General features: G+C 48.0%; 2 protein-coding genes and 2 long non-coding RNA genes across 12 annotated transcripts in view; 3 read left to right on the top strand and 1 right to left on the bottom strand.

The window, feature by feature from the left end:
• Positions 1-7424, top strand: part of LOC118400859 (protein NDRG4-like) — a 37205-nt gene extending 29781 nt beyond the window's left edge. For 4 of the 9 annotated variants that reach the window (XM_052475019.1, XM_052475027.1, XM_052475023.1 and 1 more), the window contains 6 exons: positions 33-84; positions 1893-1940; positions 2118-2153; positions 2513-2564; positions 2910-2948; positions 4298-4573. In XM_052475019.1, coding sequence (XP_052330979.1) covers positions 33-84; positions 1893-1940; positions 2118-2153; positions 2513-2564; positions 2910-2948; positions 4298-4446 — 376 coding nt within the window. In that variant the 3' untranslated portion in view covers positions 4447-4573. Of the gene's footprint in view, positions 1-32; positions 85-1892; positions 1941-2117; positions 2154-2512; positions 2565-2909; positions 2949-4297; positions 4574-6163 lie in introns of those variants that run through there. The other 5 variants (XM_052475020.1, XM_052475022.1, XM_052475025.1 and 2 more) reach the window with 5 other exon arrangements.
• Positions 7411-10010, bottom strand: LOC118401347 (olfactomedin-4-like). Its single transcript, XM_035798774.2, has 5 exons — positions 9842-10010; positions 9572-9691; positions 8900-9118; positions 8514-8667; positions 7411-8398 (listed from the first exon to the last, which is right to left on the bottom strand). The coding sequence occupies exons 1-5, from the start codon at positions 9899-9901 to the stop codon at positions 7566-7568; spliced, it is 1386 nt and encodes a 461-aa protein (XP_035654667.1). The 5' UTR covers positions 9902-10010; the 3' UTR covers positions 7411-7565.
• Positions 10011-10123: 113 nt separating this feature from the next.
• LOC127910627 (uncharacterized) lies at positions 10124-14345 on the top strand. The gene is made up of 2 exons (XR_008075520.1): positions 10124-13110; positions 13620-14345. It is a non-coding gene; the product is annotated as an uncharacterized LOC127910627 (long non-coding RNA).
• A 2113-nt stretch (positions 14346-16458) lies between these two features.
• On the top strand, positions 16459-18074 carry LOC127910828 (uncharacterized). Its single transcript, XR_008076281.1, has 4 exons — positions 16459-16768; positions 16888-16946; positions 17623-17653; positions 17794-18074. It is a non-coding gene; the product is annotated as an uncharacterized LOC127910828 (long non-coding RNA).
• Positions 18075-20435: the final 2361 nt, after the last annotated feature.

The following is a 20435-nucleotide window of genomic DNA, read 5'->3' as shown; positions in this document are numbered from 1 at the left end:
GTTGTTTGCTGATCTGTGCTCTGTGTTTCTAGGTGCCCCGTCATGCTGGTTGTTGGTGACAACGCTCCAGCTGAGGAGGGAGTGGTGAGTCCTCTTCCTTCTACACCTTCTCTCCATTTCTATCTCTTCCTTCTCTACCACCTACTTCCTCCCCTCTCTGTCTCATCTCCCTCACTCCCTGTCTCATCTCCCTCACTCCCTGTCTCATCTCCCTCACTCCCTGTCTCATCTCCCTCACTCCCTGTCTCATCTCCCTCACTCCCTGTCTCATCTCCCTCACTCCCTGTCTCATCTCCCTCACTCCCTGTCTCATCTCCCTCACTCCCTATCTCACCTCCCTCACTCCCTGTCTCATCTCCCTCACTCCCTGTCTCATCTCCCTCACTCCCTGTCTCATCTCCCTCACTCCCTATCTCACCTCCCTCACTCCCTGTCTCCTCTCCCTCACTCCCTGTCTCATCTCCCTCACTCCCTGTCTCATCTCCCTCACTCCCTGTCTCATCTCCCTCACTCCCTGTCTCTGTCTCCCCTCAATCCCTGTCTCATCTCCCCTCACTCCCTGTCTCATCTCCTCTCATCTCCCTTTCTCGTCTCCCTCACTTCCTGTCTCATCTCCCTCACTCCCTATCTCACCTCCCTCACTCCCTGTCTCATCTCCCTCACTCCCTGTCTCATCTCCCTCACTCCCTGTCTCACCTCCCTCACTCCCTGTCTCATCTCCCTCCCTGTCTCATCTCCCTCACTCCCTGTCTCATCTCCCTCACTCCCTGTCTCATCTCCCTCACTCCCTGTCTCATCTCCCTCACTCCCTGTCTCCTCTCCCTCACTCCCTGTCCCACCTCCCTCACTCCCTGTCTCATCTCCCTCACCCTCCTGCACCCTCCCCTGCTGTTTATGATATCCCGCCCTGCCTGCCCCTCCTTAATCCCCTCCCTCTATGTGGCTCTGTGCTGCACTTGGCATGCTGAGAGGTAAATGTTTGCCCTCACTGAGAGAAACAGAAGTAGGTCAGTAAATTGAGGAAATATGTAGTGATGGGAGGAGGGGAAGGGGAGAGGAGTAGAATGAGTTAGTTAGGGAGGGAGGGCGGGCGGAAGGTCAGGAAGGTGGGTGGGATACCAAAAACAGAAGGAGGAGGTGGGGTGAGAGAGAGTGAGAGAGAGATATGAAGACAGAGATATGACAGATGGAGGTCACTTTAATATTTGATGCTATTTGGTGCACCCTGCTGCTCATTTCATCTGGAGAGGGAGAGAGAGAGAGAGAGAGAGAGAGAGAGAGAGAGAGAGAGAGAGAGAGAGAGAGAGAGAGAGAGAGAGAGAGAGAGAGAGAGAGAGAGAGAGAGAGAGAGAGAGAGAGAGAGAGAGAGAGAGAGAGAGAGACACAGGAGAGAACAGAGAGAGAGAGAGAGGAGAGAGAGAGAGAGAGAGAGAGAGAGAGAGAGAGAGAGATTAAAAACAGATGGAGTTCACTTTAATATTTCATGCTATTTGATGTGAAGAACCCTGCTGCTCATTTCATCTTGAGTGAGAGAGAGGGAGAGGAGAGGGAGAGGGAGAAAGAGGATAGAGGATAGAGGGTCAGGGACCTGTTTTCACCTAGAAAGCCATCTCTCCATTTCTTTGTTATTGTTCTGAGAGATGGGCGTGTGCCAGCGCACATCTGTACACACCCCTGGCTGTGACTTCGTAGCCTCAAATGTGTTGGAATGACTCATCACTGCAGCAGACTGCATTATATGGGTCATCCCTCCCTCCCTCCAAGCGTCTCTTCCATTCACAACATCTACATCCCTGAAATCCTATTGATTTCAATTTTTTTGTTAAATCTGAGAACATTAATATCCAAGCAGCTTGGCCCTCGTCGTTTAATATGTTGTTGTTTTTCTCAAGGTCGAATGCAATTCCAAACTTGACCCAACCAACACCACCTTCTTAAAGGTATGAGTGCAAAGTAATGTTGAAGATTATTCTTCGTTATTGGATTGTCTTTATTGATTCAAATCATTCATTAATTAGTTAATTAATTGGATTTTACATTCTGTAGTTTCTTAAACCATTTGAAATAAAGATTTAGCATATGACTAACTATGGTTCTGTTCCTGTTCTCACCTTCAGATGGCTGACTCTGGTGGACTCCCTCAGCTCACACAGGTCAGAACACTGCCTTCAGATGGCTCTTTGCATCTTCTCATTTAACATTCAAATACTTCTTCCTCTCTGCTCCACCTCCATTTCCCCTTTACTTCCTCTAGTTTCTCTTCTGACACAACTCTCAGATGACCCCTAACTTCCTCTTTAAAACGCCCCTCAACCTCTACATGGTGCCTCCCTATAACCCTCTACCGACCCTCAAGTTCCTTTTTTATAAAACGTTCTGCCACCATGAGAGGGTTATCTCTATAGGACTCACCACAGCACTCCACAGAGGTCATTGACCTCATCTGGGGTCAGGGTTTCACAGAGTCTAAGGAGGTCAAGTTTCTTACAGTATTCTCCTTGTTGTTTTATAGCCTGGAAAACTGTCCGAAGCATTCAAGTACTTCCTCCAGGGGATGGGCTACAGTAAGTATCTAGAACCAGATTCAAATCCTTTGTCACATATGAGTGAGTGTATGAGACTGTGTGTGTGTGGGTTTGTGGTCTCTCAGAAACTAGGCATCACTACCTTGATTGAGTTTATCTCTCCATACTGTACCTTTAGAAATACATTGTTCATCCCCCTTGTGTGTTTTAATCCTCTGTTTAGACACTGTCTGTATGTTGCGTTGTTCTGAATGGGAGATCGTGTTCTGACTTTGTTGTGAATATGTTGTGAATACAGTATGTTGTTTGGTTTGGTGTGATGTGATGTCTATTGCAGGGACCTGTTGTGTTAATCTTGCCCTCTGTTTTCCTGACTTCTCTCAGTTGCGTATGTGAAGGATCGGAGGTTGAGTGGTGGGCCAGGTACTTCCTGTTTGCTGTTCACCTCTGACCTCTGACCTCCTCTCTTTTTCCCCTACATGTGCAGTGATGATGATCACATATCTATCTGCCTTTTGACTTATTATAAAAATGTTATTTGTTTTAGCGCTTGATTTCTGGTCTTTGGCAATCTTAAAGATTTTATTACATTTTGTATTTATTTTCTAAATGTGTTTTTCCTCAGCCTAAGGAAAAATATGCTATTGCTACTTTTTTTCCCATCCCTGCCATTGCATTCCCTATCTTGCTCTTTGCATGGCATACAGCTATTTATGATCCAGTGTTCAACACTCATTGGCACATTGTAGTGTCCAAGTGAAGCAACTTTTTTAGAAATATTAGCATGGAAACGACTAGGATAGAACTTGTCATATTTTAAATGGAGAATTACAGCCAATAGGCATGTTTTGAAGTACCTGCCTTTACTGCAGCTAAATGTATGAGCATGTGCACTGGGATTATGTGCCTCAATGGAAAACATACCTTCAGACAGAGCTCCCAATGTGTTGGAACTGCTACTTCCCAAGATTTTTGGTAATTGTTACTCAAGGTTCATGTTTTCTACGCAATAAAATGGTCATAGCTCTACAATTGCAAAATCTTCACAGATAAGTTCAGGAGCAGGATAACGCTTGCAGGATGGGGAGCTGACGGAGATCAACTCCTCTGCAGCGTTCAGACTTTCCTCACAGTCCCATTGCATGGTCCTGCTGTACTGTAGCAGGGGGAATGTGTCTGCATGCAGAGTTGCAGGCACATGTTGATGGCTTTACAGAAACTCTCAAGCATCCATAGCTAGCAGGAATGTTTGTTACAGCTAGCTGCCTTGCCGCACTAGCGGCTTAGGTGTTACTTTTCAGTTTACACATTGGCATGTTGTCCCATTTCTCCCAGTGGTTAGCTCATATTGACTTAGCTTTGCCATTGTTTAAATTCAAATATTGTCTTCCCCACTTTTGTTCTTTCTTTCTCTCTCTTTCTTTCTCTTTCCATCCATCCACCCCCCTCTTTCTCTTTCTCTCATTCTCTCCCACCCCTCTCTCTCTCCCTCCATCCATCCACCCCCCTCTCTCTCTCTCTCTCTCATTCTCTCCCATCCCCCTCTCTCTCTCTCTCTCTCCCCTCTCTCTCTCTCTCCCCCTCCCTCTCTCTCCCTCTTTCTCCTCTCTCTCTCTCCCCCTCCCTCTCTCTCTCTCTCTCTCTCTCTCCCCCCTCTCTCTCTCTCTCTCTCTCTCTCTCTCTCTCTCTCTCTCTCTCTCTCTCTCTCTCTCTCTCTCTCTCTCTCTCTCTCTCTCTCTCTCCCCCCTCCTCTCTCTCTCTCTTTCTCTCAGTGCCCTCTGCCAGTATGACCCGTCTGGCCCGCTCCCGGACGGCCTCCCTCACCAGTGGCAGCTCAATTGAGAGTTCTCGTATCCGGGGTTTTACACACTCTGACAGCAATGAGGGCCAGGTCAGCCACACCATGGAAGTGTCTTGCTGAACCCCCACACACACAGACAGACGTGGGTTGGAGATAGGGACGTTTAGAGAGAGAGAGAGGGAGAGAGAGAGTGAGGGAGAGAGAGAGAGAGAGAGAGAGAGAGAGAGAGAGAGAGAGAGAGAGAGAGAGAGAGAGAGAGAGAGAGAGAGAGAGAGAGAGAGAGAGAGAGAGAGAGAGAGAGGGGGTAGAGAGAGAGAGAGAGAGAGAGAGAGAGAGAGAGAGAGAGAGAGAGAGAGAGGGGGGAGAGACAGAGAGAGGGAGGGGGAGAGAGAGAGCGAGAGAGGAGTTTCTACTTTTAAATGGTAGGTGGAGGATGTCTTCTCTATCTATCTCTCTATGTCTTTGTTGTAGTATTGCCCCAAATCCCTCAGTATTTGACAACTTCTGTCACCTCCTCCCCTCATTGTAAAAACTGACACCAACGTATTACTATTTCCCTTAAACTTTGTAAGCAGTTTTGCTTTTGTGTGTCATTTGTGTTTTGCTCAGTGTCTTCTCCCCTCTTTGCCTTTTCCCTGCTCCCCTTGACCTAAACCTGCTCCTCCTTCCACTCAGACCCATCTGCCCCCTGGCACCCCTCCACTCAGGTCCCTCCCACACTCATCCGCTTGTCTGATGACAATCTCTGTGAGGTGATCAATGATGGTAGTTAAGTGGGTTGTATGTAGTCAGTGAAGGTAGTTTGTCATTGGAGAGAAGACATGCTAGCAAGAGGACATCTTGTTGTAGTTGGTACTATTCATCCTATTTGTCTTGAACAATAGGACAGCAGCGATTATAAGCCTTTGTCTGGGAGGTCCCAGATTTGACAGAAAGCAGCACACAACCTACTATATTTTAGAGAGTTTTACATCACACAGTGGATATTCCTCTCTACCTGAAGGATGTATCTGTGTCACAGGCACTAGTATTCCCACTCCACATCCCCTGCCATGTGCTTTTCCCAGGGATTGTCATACAGAAGCATTAATGAACGTAGTGTGATTCTATATACCCTATAGCCACTAGTAGGAGCATCCATTCCTATATAGTTAGTGTGGCCACGGTCATCTCCACCTCCCCAACATGGAAGTGGTTCTGCTGGGGATCGGTTCTTAGTGGTCTCCCAAATGACAATCACATTTTGACCCAAACCAAACCAAACCTAGGAGCCAAGGCAGAACCCGTTACATATGAGATGTTCTTCTCTCATGTCAGCACCACAAGACGGAACTACAGCTGGCCTCTCCTTCTACAGCACTCAGCCCCACACAAAGAATATACCAAAGCTACACACACACACTTACCTATGAGGGCTGGGCTCTGTAAGGGAACCGAGCCAAAGTATATTGGCACTTATTGACACACAGTAGCACAAAACACACGCGTGCCCACACAAACGTACGCATACACGCAAACACAGTGTCAATGTGTCATCACAAAACAAATGTTATTGTATTTACATGCATACCCATGCATAACTTACACAGAGAATCAATATCCTTTTTCACAATGCTATTGAGATGGAATACTGGTCGTTGTGACTGGAGAGACTAGGTGTGTGCTGCTAGCTGCTGAGATGGACTACCCATTGAGTCAGGCTGGTCCTTTGAGGAACTGGGGTCCCTGACAATTTGCACTGTAATAATTTTCTACATTTGATTTGCATTCCTTATTTTCAGTAACAACTGCTGCTTGTCATCTATTTGAATGTCAATCTCTCTGTTTCCCCCAACAGGGGTGAAGTGGGATAACTACTACCGCAGGGGTGCTTCCTGGGACTGTCTGTAAGGGGCAGGGCTTTTTTGGAGCCCATTGCTCCAAGCTCTGAATGTAGGGCAACACCCACCCCAACCACCCCCAACCACCCCCAACCACCTCCAACCACCTCCAACCACCCCCATCCACCCCCAACCACCACCACCACCACCAACCACCCCAACCACCACCAACCACCACCAACCACCCCCAACCACCCCAACCACCTCCAACCAAAACCACAAGCTTCCCCGCCCCTCACAGACACATCCAGTCGCCCCAAAAGGGCTATCAGCTGAGGTCACTTTTCTGTTCATAGTGCTGCCTAGCAACAGTGTACCAATGTGCAAGGGACCCCAGGGGGGCTGCAGCCAAGATTGTAGGAAAGAGCAGAGATTCTATCTGGATGAATGAGGCATTTTCATTTGTGAAGATGCAGAGTGTGAGAGCGAAGGGTCTACAAAATGTTCTGAAAAGGGGATAATAGAGGGGTGCTAAAACGTGTAAATTGGGCTTCGGTGAGAGGATATTAGGACTAGTCAGAACAACAAACACTCCTTTCTACTCCTCCAATCTGTTTTCATGCAGTATGATATTCAACGTTGTTGCCATGCATTTTCTCTCTGTAAGACTACTGTTGCTGTCAGCTCTGTGCCGACCTGATTCTTCCCCCCTCCTCAGTCTCAAACATACTGCCTAGGGGGCCCTGAATGTAATTTGTCCCTTTGAAATGCTGTACAGTATAGTCAAAGTGCCCCCTTCCACCCACCCACCGCCATTACCCCCTAGGGCTTGTACCTGCTAACCTGACCACCCTACAGCCCAACTCCTTCCACGTCTTCCCTGCGCTGTAGATAATCACTGTTTTTAGAGCAGGTTAACTGCAAGAGGACTCCAACACTATTGTATTGTGACACATTCCGCATTTTGGTTCCTCGTTCCTTGAGTTCCTCTTTTTATATAACAATAGAATGGAGTTATCTGTGGTATTACTGGTCCCCGTGTATTATCATTACTATAGTATTATTGATTGATTTATATTGAGGAAAAAGTTGTTTTCAGACTGTTTGGTTTCACAGGAGTCTCCCAGCATTGTTTCTGTTCACAGAGATAGTAGGGTTGAATCTTACCTGCTTCGTCATAAAATGTGAAATGTAAAGTTGAAATATATGTACTGTAAGTGGTCTCTGTCCATGTATTGAACATGTAATGAAAACAAATAAAAACTGTCAGTATAGTCACATGTTTAATCAATGCATTTCTTTGCAACGCTGGTTTTATAAAAAAATGATTGACAATGTGTTTTACTCTTGCTTCCACTGATGCTGGAGGTGGTAAAGATCTGCACACAGCAAAATACACACTGTCAAGTTGTATAAAGTTTACCCAAAATTAACCTTGTAGGAAACAACCATCGAATCACTGTAGGCATACAGCATGTGGTCAACGGGGCTGTAGTTGAGGGACTGGATGTTGGTGGACATCTTCTTGATCTCCATACCGATGTCATAACGCTCCCGGCCGGTAACAGTATCAAAGGAGTAGAAGATCTCCTCTGCTTCCTTACTCAGGTACCGCGTGGCGTAGAGCACACCGCACGCCATAAAGGTGTTGGTCACAGCACGCTTGTGAGCTGAAGTGGTCCAGGTCCGGCCCAGGGTGGGAGGACTGTCAGGGATCACCTCAGCGAGGACCAGGTTACCAAAGTTATCAGGGGTGCTGTAGATCACCCAGACACCAGACTCATCAGTAGCCAGGTCCATGTCAGTGTAACCATAACAAGCATCCAGATGGCAGAAGTTGAACTTGCTGTTGAACCCAGTACCTTTGGGCAGGCCCACGGTGGTGACTGTTTTTGCTGTGATGTTGAAGCGGCAGACAGCGTCCTTGTTGTAGCAGTTGTAGTAGAGGGCGTCCCCATACATTACAACGTTAGGCCCCTGGATGGTGTTGGTGGTGGGGTTGGAGGAGTGAATCGCCACAGTGCCTGGAACACTGACCCCCACAACCAGAGAGCTCAGGCTGCTATAAAGTCTCACAAAGTTAGAGAAGACATTGCTTGAAGTCAAAGGCACTATCCAAAACCAGCTCTCCTTCCCTGCAGCAGGTTTGGGGTCGCGACCCCAGGAGCCATAAGCATATGAGGCACCATATTCAGTGACTGAATATGTGTTGGGACCAGTCACGCTCCGGAGGTGTCCCAGGGGACAGTTTCCTACATGAGACACAGAATGAACATGATGACAGTGACACCAGAGTATCAAAAAACTATTCAAATACAGAAGGTTTTAGATTTCAATACATGTGGGAGAAGGCATGAGAAGACGAACCAGGTGCAGGTTCAGGGGGTGGGGCAGTAGGATGGTGGCCATTCTGGCACTGGTCCAAGTCCCTCCTCAGACGTTTGTTAACCTCCTTTCCACTGACCACCTGCATGTTGTCAAATTTCTCCAGCTTCCCCATCTCTTCTTTGAGCTCCTGCAGCTGGGAAGAAGAGCACCTGATCATTCCTCAGCACATATAATCAAACTGAGCATTGACCCTTCTCTACAACACCTCTAAAGTCATATGTATATGGTAGTCATACATGTTCATACAGTATATGATCTAACTATAATGCATTTTTAATCCGATGTGGCATGACCATTGCTAAGGTAAAGTATTTTAGGCAACTTCTTGAGTAAAATAGAGTTTGATCTCCAGTAAGGCTCCTTACCTGTTCAGCAGTGTCTGTGTTGAGGCGTTGGTGGCTGTGAGTGGTACTGTTGAGTTTGGCGATGAGGTTCTGGATCTCCGACAGTTCATTCTCTATGACCTGAAGAGACACCGTCCCATACAGATCCCCATCGTCTTCCTGCTCCAGCACTGACACGTCAGCCTCCAGCTGGGGAAGACGCCTCTTCAGACCCAGCAACAGACCCTCCACCTCCATAGTCTACAGGTGAACAGGAGATACACTCTTTGGAAAAAAAGGTACTGTGTAGAATCTAAAATGGTTCTTTGGCTGTCCCCACAGGAGAACCCTTTGAAGAACCCTTGTTAGTTCCAGATAGAACCCTTTTGGTTCCAAGTAGAATTGTTTGGGGTTCCATGTAGAACCCTTTCCACAGCATGGAACCCATAATGGTTCTACCTGGAACCAAAAATGGTTTTACCTGGAACCAAAAAGGCTTCTCATTTGGGGACAGCAGAATGACCCTTTTATAGGGAACATCCAATATTACTTGATTTACTTTTATACACAATGAAAGGTGAAATATCTGCTTCTTCTTATTTGATTCACAATTAAATTATGTGAAATATCAGAGATCTGTTTCTCACTATTTGTAGTAATGGTTTTAGAGAAAGTGGGAATTTAGAAATAGGATTTTCGAAGCATGTCTCTTACCTGCTGTGGAGTGATGTTTTTAGTGCACTTTGAGGCACTGTTCTCTACAGTCTGCAGCTTGTCATGAGGGAAGGGGTGCTCAGAGTTCTTCAGGTCACACACACAGTCACTGGGCAAAGACTGGGCGAAATGAGAGAGCAAACAATATTATAGTACACATCTGCAGAACAATATTGACATTTATTTTTGTAAAGATTTTGCTGTTGCTTATTGTTCCTACATGTCATGTAGAAAACATGTATTCTGGGCTGAGCAGGACAGTGTCCTTACCTGAGGGAAGATGGAGACAAGACCAGTGAACATCAACATGAACACCAGAGAGGACTTCATGTTTGACCAGAGGACAGTGTGGATGTGAGACCAGTTGCTCTAAGAACCATGTAAATATGCAAGGGGATCTGTGACTCTCTCTTGTGCAATACGCCACAAGGCATGTGGTGGTGCTGCTGAGGAGAATAACGGTAAGAGAAGAAAAATAGGGAAGAAAAAATGATGAGAATTTCATTTTTGGTGTATGTCTTGTGTGTGGTAAGGAAGAAATCAGGAACGGAAACTAAACATGTTTGTGTGACATGACAGCTACTTCTGTTCAAGAAGAAGACGACAGGAGAGATGATAACCTAAACCTGATTATTCAAGAGCTTAACATAACTTACTCTCAGTTCCACTGTTTGCCACACTTGGTTTGTGCAATTAAATGATGGGCTCTTCAGTGCGGGCCGTTCTACTGCCAGTGTTCGTCTGTGGAGATTGGATGGCTGTGTGCTCGTGTCTGCACCTGTCAGCACCTGTCAGCAACGGGGTGTCCACATACTTTGCCTTCCATAAAATGAAGAATGCCTGTTCTTTATCAATCCCATCTGATCTTTGGAGAGGACAGATTCTAGCTATACACTTTAGTGATTAGCTTTATGTCTAGGTTCAGTAGAGATGTGAGGCCATATGAGCCATTTTAGTGTTAAAGGAGAATCACTTTTAAAATATGAGGTAGTAGTGGGGTTAGCTTATCTGGAAACCATCTGGGGCTAAGGCCTTTCCCACTACACAAGACACATAATGCTTGGGTGATTGCATTACTTGACAATGTTTCCTCAAACTCTGCATCCAGCTCAGAATCACTGTAGATATGCTGGTGTGTAAATGTATCCACAATGCACAGCATGTTTCATACCATCATTCTGGTGAAATGTGGATCTCAGCAAAGCTGGTTGTGCAGTAAGGGAAATGTGAATTGCACAGAGGTAAAAATATGGAACATTGTTCCCGTCACTGATTCCACCACAAACCCAGCACATGTCCATATGTTGGTTTGATGGTTTCATAACCTCTGAATTTACAAAGACGGAACTGCCTTCCACAGCAAAAGTATTAACATCTGTGAATGTGTGTGTGCTTAAAAATACAATGTTGTTCCTTTTCATTTCAGTGTGCCATGGGAACTCTAATGCTGCAGTTCTACTCTTTGTCCACACTGCCTGTCTACTGTTTTATGTTTCCTATCTCATCTAATACATTTTTTTAAACTTCCACAGGTTTATGTTTGTTGTTACTAAAGAACCTCAACTGTTCTTATTCTTACATGCCATGTATTAATGACTTATTTCTAAAGGATTGATAGTGTTTTTTGTTGATGTAGATGTTTTTATTTGGGTGTATGCAAATAGAATAGCATGCTTTTCTATGCATACTGTGCATGTGTACTCAAAGGGTAATGGTGATGACCAGCACATCCCTGGCCTCCAACAGGATGACTTGTATTCATGCCAGGTGAACAGTGTCTAGGCACAGGTTCTCCAACAGGACCCAAGTCATTCTGAAAGTACATGCAATTTTTGCATGTGTCCCATTGCAAACTGTCATAAACATAAAGCTATCGGCTACTAGTGCAAGCCTCTCTACTCTGGCTTCCTGTTAAGGCTAGGGCTGATTTCAAGGTTTTACTGCTAAGCATTACATGAGCGTGCTCCTACCTATCTTTACGATTTGGTCCTGCCGTACATACGTACACGTACGCTACGGTCACAAGACACAGGAATCACATTACCGTCCCTAGAATTTCTAAGCAAACAGCCAGAGGCAGGGCTTTCTCCTATAGAGCCTCATTTTTATGGAATGGGCTGCCAATCCATGTGAGAGACGCAGACTCGGTCTCAACCTTTAAGTCTTTATTGAAGACTCATCTCTTCAGTAGGTCCTGTGATTGAGTGTAGTCTGGCCCAGGAGTGTGAAGGTGAACGAAAAGGCACTTGAGCAACAAACCGCCCTTGCTGTCTCTGCCTTGCCGGTTCCCCTCTCTCCACTGCGATTCTCTGCCTCTAACCTTATTACAGGGGCTGAGTCACTGGCTTACTGGTGCTCTTCCATGCCATCCCTAAGAGGGGTGTGTCACTTGAGTGGGTTGAGTCAACCCCTCTTGGGTTATGCTGTGGGGGAGATCTTCGTGGGCTATACTCGACCTTGTCTCAGGATGGTAAGTTGGTGGTTGAAGATATCCTTCTAGTGGTGTGGGGGCTGTGCTTTGGTAAAGTGGGTGGGATTATAACCTGCCTGTTTGGCACTGTCCGGGGGTATCGTTTGACGGGGCCGCAGTATCTCCCGACCCTTCCTGTCTCAGCCTCCAGTATTTATGCTGTAATAGTTTATGGTGTCGGGGGGGGGGGTTAGGGTCAGTCTGTTATATCTGGAGTATTTATCCTGTCTTATCCGGTGTCCTGTGTGAATTTAAGTATGCTCTCTCTAACTCTCGCTCTCTTTTTTCTCTTTCTCTTTTTCTCTATTTCTTTCTTTCTCTCTCTCTCTCGGAGGACCTGAGCCCTAGAACCATGCCTCGGGACTACCTGGCCTGATGACTCCTTGCTGCCCCCAGTCCACCTGGCTGTGCTGCTGCTCCAGTTTAACTGTTCTGCCTGCGTCTATGGAACCCTGACCTGTTCACCGGATGTTCTACCTTGGCCCAAACCTGCTGTTTTCAACTCTCTAGAGACAGCAGGAGCTGTAGAGATACTCTGAATGTTCGGCTATGAGAAACGCCAACTGACATTTACTCCTGAGGTGCTGACCTGTTGCACCCTCGACAACCACTGTGATTATCATTATTTGACCCTGCTGGTCATCTATGAACATCTGAACATCTTGTTCCATGTTCTGTTATAATCTCCACTCGGCACAGCCAGAAGAGGACTGGCCACCACCATAACCTGGTTCCTCTCTAGGTTTCTTCCTAGGTTCTGGCCTTTGTAGGGAGTTTTTCCTAGCCACCGTGCTTCTACACCTGCATTGCTTGCTGTTTGGGATTTTAGGCTGTCAAGTTGTGACATCAGCTGATGTAAGAAGGGCTTTATAAATACATTTGATTGATTGATACTATCCAATCAGAGCCACTTTGACATGACTGCTAGCCAGGAGCCGTACCAGTACCTGAACGACCAGGGTCTGTACACCTCCCTGCACCTGCGTCAGCTAGCCAAGGAACTGAGGGAGCTGGAGGCTTCATACACCAAGACAAGCCAAGTGATCAAACTCAAACATGGACCAAAGAGGTACATACAGTATAGTTCACTTTATTATACGTCATCTTGGACAATCTTTTTTTGTACGATTTTATTTGACCTTTTATAAACAATACAAAAAATTCACATCATACAAACATCAACTACCACACCCCTGTCTCCAGCTCCCGCCTCACTTTCCGCCACAAAGCCTCAAACTGCACCATTTTATTTTTCTCTCCGTCGCCCACACACTTTACATTTTTACATAATAAAGCATTTGACCTTTCCATTGCATTAACAACGGAGGATTGGTTGATTTCCAGTTTTTTAAGTATACATTTTTTAAAGATCTTGCCCCAATCTAACACATTATATCAACACCAACCCTGCCTCTCAACCTAAAATGATATAGCTTTATTACAACATGTAATACAATCTAGCCGAAGCGGTTATCAATGCATCTCAGATGGGTAAGAAATGAGAGCTTGCAAAGGCCCTTCTCTGGGTACTCTAATGTGTCATGTGCTAATAATGTCTCTTCACTGTGTGTCTCCCAGATCGATGTGGTGTGTAAGGAGATAGATACTGTAGGATGCATTTGTCAAACACCTTTAACATGAAGATGCTGAAAGAAAAGTGCAGCTTTCTGAAGAATGGCATGGAGTCCTGTAGGACAATCCCAGATCAGTTCATAAATGAGTGTCAATGTGTGTTTTTGAGAGACAGCTCAGATATCTTAGGCCAGGAGGGCAGTGAGGACTTCTACTATATTCAGCCCCTTGTGAACGGCCACAGACTGGGGAACATCGTTCGCTGTTACAGCCCCTATGACAACTTCATGACCTCCAAGAACCATGAGGATGTGTCCGTGGCACCGTCCCCCAGCCTTGCTAATTCCATCCAGGGCTTCGGCACCGTGGTATGGTGAGGCAGTGTTCTATAACTGCTGCGACTCCGCTGAGCTGGCCCACTATGACCTACAGACCAAGGTCACAAGTCGTGTGAAGATACCTGACGTCGGCTACAACAACCAGTTCCTCTACTGCTACTACATGAGACTGGGTTATCTACAGCACTACTGTGGCCATGGTGCTGAGCCAGCTAGATAGTTTCTAATATTCTGTACACTCAGTGTAGAAACAGTGTGTGTGCTGTTTTTCTGCTTATCTTTATAATGTTGACTTCTTCCTAAAGAAATTAAATCACAACGGTGTTAAATAAGGGTTGGCTAGAATTAGATTTGAAATGTCTTGAAGTGCTATAAACATGATAAACACACTGAATTGGGCTCTAATTATTTAATTCAGTCAGGCATTCACTTTTATGTCCTCAAAGCTACTGAGGTAGACACAGTGCAGCACAATAGTCTGAATTAAATATGGTTAAATTACACACAGGCACACACACATACGTACACACAAGCGCCCTATGTAAGCCTTGAAGTATCCATAATAATGCTCTTGTTTCCTGCAAAAATATATTTACATTTTAAAACTAGTTATGAGCCCTTTGTCCAAAATAGAAAGTCATATTTCAATAACTTTGTTCTGTAAATATTGTACCAGAATCTTCTGAGGCTTGACTCCATTTACAGCTTCAATCCCCTACATCTCTGCATCCAATGACAGGCCTAAAGGACTGGGAGGTGAGCTGATAGGTTCACAGGGAGATTCTGGGTCATTCTGGTCAGAATCATCTAAAAACAGAACACCCTTATAGCAAAGTAATACTGTTTAATGTCACATTCAAACATAGTTATACAGTAATGTATAAAAACTGCTTCTCAGTAACCGATATCAGTAACCTAGTATGGTCAGCAGAGGGTGCTGGAGGAACTAATAACAGGGAACAAAAGAACACACATTAGAACATGTATTCAAAGCTATAAACACTGACCTGAATCGCAAATCACCTGCCTCTCTAGGAGCTGTCGTGTCTTCCTTAGTTTATACTCCAACAACTGCTGTTCTATACACATAAACAGAACACATGAATGAATACCGTATAATTCTATACAGCATTGTGGATAAGTCTGATCACAACTACCGTAAGTAGGGCCTGACACTGACAGACACACACTACTGTGGCCAAGAAACCAATGTGAAACAGACCTACTCTGTGCCGTCGCTCTCTCTCCTTGTCCAACTCATTGTTTAGGGTGTCCACTTCCCTCCTCTGTAGCTCCAACTGAATGTGTTAACACAGATGTATTGAATGTACAGTTATCTATCCATAAAATATCCTCTTATGGCTGGTTACTCTCACCTGTTCTCTAAGGGTCTTGACCTCTCTGACCAGCCTTGTCACACACACACTGCCTGCTGCTGGTAGGCTGCCAGGACCTTGGTCCTCCTGACAGAGATAAAGACACAACAATTAGTATCTGACAGGGTACAACCCTGACAAGCATGGCACATCGTAATGTGTGGTCTTATGTTATGATGACACTCTCTCAGTGTACGATGACACTCTCTCAGAGAAACATTTTTATTTTTTATTTTACTTTTATTTTACGAGGCAGGTCAATTAAGCTCAAAGTACGGCCTGGCACAAGGCAAAAAAAAAGGCAGTAATAATACTGAGACATTTCTGTGTAATCTATGTGTTACTTTATATACTCTCTGCTCTAATAAATAATGTTAACCAGGGGTGGTCTGTATGAGCACAGCGGGAGAGCACCATGCTGTGTGCTCAACTCACGCCATCTCCACCTCCAGCTCAAGCTCCAGCAGCATCAAGGAAAACCCTGGGTTACGGCTCTCTGACTCTGAAGAACGAGAGGAGAGAGGACATGTTACGGCTTCATTGATATGGCCTGTACTGAGCTCCCTGTGTGGTTCATGTGAGGTGGCTCACCGGTGGTGGAGGGAGGTAGGTAACTCTCCGGTGGTGGAGGGAGGTAGGTAACTCACCGGTGGTGGAGGGAGGTAGGTAACTCACCGGTGGTGGAGGGAGGTAGGTAACTCACCGGTGGTGGAGGGAGGTAGGTAACTCACCGGTGGTGGAGGGAGGTAGGTAACTCACCGGTGGTGGAGGGAGGTAGGTAACTCACCGGTGGTGGAGGGAGGTAGGTAACTCACCGGTGGTGGAGGGAGGTAGGTAACTCACCGGTGGTGGAGGGAGGTAGGTAACTCACCGGTGGTGGAGGGAGGTAGGTAGGTAACTCACCGGTGGTGGAGGGAGGTAGGTAACTCACCGGTGGTGGGGGAGGTAGGTAACTCACCAGTGGTGGGGGAGGTAGGTAACTCACCGGTGGTGGGGGAGGTAGGTAACTCACCGGTGGTGGTGGAGGGAGGTAGGTAACTCACCGGTGGTGGAGGGAGGTAGGTAACTCACCGGTGGTGGTGGAGGGAGGTAGGTAACTCACCGGTGGTGGAGGGAGGTAGGTAACTCACCGGTGGTGGAGGGAGGTAGGTAACTCACCGGTGGTGGAGGGAGGTAGGTAACTCACCGGTGGTGGAGGGAGGTAGGTAACTCACCGGTGGTGGAGGGAGGTAGGTAACTCACCGGTGGTGGAGGGAGGTAGGTAACTCACCGGTGGTGGTGGAGGGAGGTAGGTAACTCACCGGTGGTGGTGGAGGGAGGTAGGTAACTCACCGGTGGTGGAGGGAGGTAGGTAACTCACCGGTGGTGGAGGGAGGTAGGTAACTCACCGGTGGTGGTGGAGGGAGGTAGGTAACTCACCGGTGGTGGTGGAGGGAGGTAGGTAACTCACCGGTGGTGGAGGGAGGTAGGTAACTCACCGGTGGTGGTGGAGGGAGGTAGGTAGGTAACTCACCGGTGGTGGAGGGAGGTAGGTAACTCACCGGTGGTGAAGGGAGGTAGGTAACTCACCGGTGGTGGTGGAGGGAGGTAGGTAACTCACCGGTGGTGGAGGGAGGTAGGTAACTCACCGGTGGTGGAGGGAGGTAGGTAACTCACCGGTGGTGGAGGGAGGTAGGTAACTCACCGGTGGTGGAGGGAGGTAGGTAACTCACCGGTGGTGGAGGGAGGTAGGTAACTCACCGGTGGTGGAGGGAGGTAGGTAACTCACCGGTGGTGGGGGGAGGTAGGTAACTCACCAGTGGTGGGGGGGAGGTAGGTAACTCACCGGTGGTGGGGGAGGTAGGTAACTCACCGGTGGTGGAGGGAGGTAGGTAACTCACCGGTGGTGGAGGGAGGTAGGTAACTCACCGGTGGTGGAGGGAGGTAGGTAACTCACCGGTGGTGGAGGGAGGTAGGTAACTCACCGGTGGTGGAGGGAGGTAGGTAACTCACCGGTGGTAGAGGAGAGGTAGGTAACTCACCGGTGGTGGAGGGAGGTAGGTAACTCACCGGTGGTGGAGGAAGGTAGGTAACTCACCGGTGGTGGAGGGAGGTAGGTAACTCACCGGTGGTGGAGGGAGGTAGGTAACTCACCGGTGGTGGAGGGAGGTAGGTAACTCACCGGTGGTGGAGGGAGGTAGGTAACTCACCGGTGGTGGAGGGAGGTAGGTAACTCACCGGTGGTGGAGGGAGGTAGGTAACTCACCGGTGGTGGAGGGAGGTAGGTAACTCACCGGTGGTGGTGGAGGGAGGTAGGTAACTCACCGGTGGTGGTGGAGGGAGGTAGGTAACTCACCGGTGGTGGAGGGAGGTAGGTAACTCACCGGTGGTGGAGGGAGGTAGGTAACTCACCGGTGGTGGAGGGAGGTAGGTAACTCACCGGTGGTGGAGGGAGGTAGGTAACTCACCGGTGGTGGAGGGAGGTAGGTAACTCACCGGTGGTGGTGGAGGGAGGTAGGTAACTCACCGGTGGTGGTGGAGGGAGGTAGGTAACTCACCGGTGGTGGTGGAGGGAGGTAGGTAACTCACCGGTGGTGGAGGGAGGTAGGTAACTCACCGGTGGTGGTGGAGGGAGGTAGGTAACTCACCGGTGGTGGTGGAGGGAGGTAGGTAACTCACCGGTGGTGGAGGGAGGTAGGTAACTCACCGGTGGTGGAGGGAGGTAGGTAACTCACCGGTGGTGGAGGGAGGTAGGTAACTCACCGGTGGTGGAGGGAGGTAGGTAACTCACCGGTGGTGGGGGGAGGTAGGTAACTCACCAGTGGTGGGGGGAGGTAGGTAACTCACCGGTGGTGGGGGGAGGTAGGTAACTCACCGGTGGTGGAGGGAGGTAGGTAACTCACCGGTGGTGGAGGGAGGTAGGTAACTCACCGGTGGTGGAGGGAGGTAGGTAACTCACCGGTGGTGGGGGGAGGTAGGTAACTCACCGGTGGTGGAGGGAGGTAGGTAACTCACCGGTGGTGGAGGGAGGTAGGTAACTCACCGGTGGTGGGGGGAGGTAGGTAACTCACCGGTGGTGGAGGGAGGTAGGTAACTCACCGGTGGTGGAGGGAGGTAGGTAACTCACCGGTGGTGGAGGGAGGTAGGTAACTCACCGGTGGTGGAGGTAGGTAGGTAACTCACCGGTGGTGGTGGGAGGTAGGTAACTCACCAGTGGTGGAGGGAGGTAGGTAACTCACCGGTGGTGGAGGGGAGGTAGGTAACTCACCGGTGGTGGAGGGAGGTAGGTAACTCACCAGTAGTGGAGGGAGGTAGGTAACTCACCGGTGGTGGAGGGAGGTAGGTAACTCACCGGTGGTGGAGGGAGGTAGGTAACTCACCGGTGGTGGAGGAGGTAGGTAACTCACCGGTGGTGGGGGGAGGTAGGTAACTCACCAGTGGTGGGGGGAGGTAGGTAACTCACCGGTGGTGGGGGGAGGTAGGTAACTCACCGGTGGTGGAGGGAGGTAGGTAACTCACCGGTGGTGGAGGGAGGTAGGTAACTCACCGGTGGTGGAGGGAGGTAGTAGGTAACTCACCGGTGGTGGGGGAGGTAGGTAACTCACCGGTGGTGGAGGGAGGTAGGTAACTCACCGGTGGTGGAGGGAGGTAGGTAACTCACCGGTGGTGGGGGGAGGTAGGTAACTCACCGGTGGTGGGGGGAGGTAGGTAACTCACCGGTGGTGGAGGGAGGTAGGTAACTCACCGGTGGTGGAGGGAGGTAGGTAACTCACCGGTGGTGGAGGTAGGTAGGTAACTCACCGGTGGTGGAGGGAGGTAGGTAACTCACCAGTAGTGGAGGGAGGTAGGTAACTCACCGGTGGTGGAGGTAGGTAGGTAACTCACCGGTGGTGGAGGGAGGTAGGTAACTCACCGGTGGTGGAGGTAGGTAGGTAGGTAACTCACCGGTGGTGGAGGGAGGTAGGTAACTCACCAGTAGTGGAGGGAGGTAGGTAACTCACCGGTGGTGGAGGGACGTAGGTTACTCATTAGCGTGGTGTTGGTCCATTCATCCCTCACTCCTCTGATGAAAGACAGAAAGAGGTCGATGTAAACAACACCTGCAACACCATGGACTGGTGGTGGTGATGTGTTTCAGTACCGGAAGTTGTCATTGAGCAGGGCATCGTCAGTGAGTCCACAGCATGAGAAGAAGTCCACCGCGTCTGTGTCAGCGTGAGCGAGGAACGCATCGTAGGCCCCACACACAGACTGGGTCTTTAGTAGCTAACCACCACAGAGGGACACAGAGAGCAAAAGTAAGCTTTTGAAATACTGCACCATCATCACAAACAGATGTTGATGGTAGAACCGGGATTGACATTTACAACCATGTGAAATATTTCTGTGTGAAAAGCTGTAAGCCCTCTCATGGCCAGCAGGGGAGCTCTAACCACACACAGAGACAGAGCAGATCAGAGATGATGAGGGACTGTGGCGGCAGCCAGTGCGCTGCCCTGATTTGGCTGACACACCCTAGCTCCTGACATAATAACAGACTGCTGGTCCATAGTTCAAGAAAATGTACATTATGTATAGTTCACTCTCTATGGTTACAGTAAACTGACCTTTCATTATGTATCACTTTTAGTTAGTAGTATTATTTTTAACTGGATTTGCCTACTTTTCTTTCATCTTGCTCCTTCCTATTTTTCAAACCATAGCCCAACATTACAGAGATAATATATTCTAATTTCAGGTTCTCACTAAAGCAGGGGTTTACATAGCTACTGGGAAATGATATGTCCCACTGAGCTGAGAAACACATGCCCCAGCCCCACTCTACCTCTATGATGTGGCGACCCACTCCACAGTTCCGATAGCGCTTCCTGGTAACCATTAGAGATAACTGTAGCACCTTCTCTCCTGTTGACCTGAAAGGTAAAGGTTTTTGTTTTTCAGTTAGTGTTATTTTTTGCTTTCACTCAATGTTGTCTTCCTGACTCATGTCCTTATTTCTGCCAAAAGCCATTACTATAGCGGTAATGCACATGATGACCACTACTATCATCCCCATTACCAGTAATGCTCTTATTCTCTGTATCGTGTGCATTAGTGATGACCCCCACCAGTAATGGTCATTAGCTAGC

Source organism: Oncorhynchus keta, chromosome 22 (genome assembly GCF_023373465.1).
Source record: "Oncorhynchus keta strain PuntledgeMale-10-30-2019 chromosome 22, Oket_V2, whole genome shotgun sequence".
NCBI classification, from domain to species: domain Eukaryota; kingdom Metazoa; phylum Chordata; class Actinopteri; order Salmoniformes; family Salmonidae; genus Oncorhynchus; species Oncorhynchus keta.
Note: the sequence above shows the minus strand (reverse complement) of the source record. Positions and strands in the feature narration are given on the sequence as shown.

Coding starts and splice junctions, on each gene's coding strand:
- LOC118401347 (XM_035798774.2), bottom strand. CDS start 9,901: ATGAAGTCCTCTCTGGTGTTCATGTTGATGTTCACTGGTCTTGTCTCC. Junction 9,692..9,841: donor TTGTCTCCATCTTCCCTCAG/GTAAGGACACTG, acceptor CATTTCGCCCAG/TCTTTGCCCAGTGACTGTGT. Junction 8,668..8,899: donor ACACAGACACTGCTGAACAG/GTAAGGAGCCTT, acceptor TCTTCTTCCCAG/CTGCAGGAGCTCAAAGAAGA.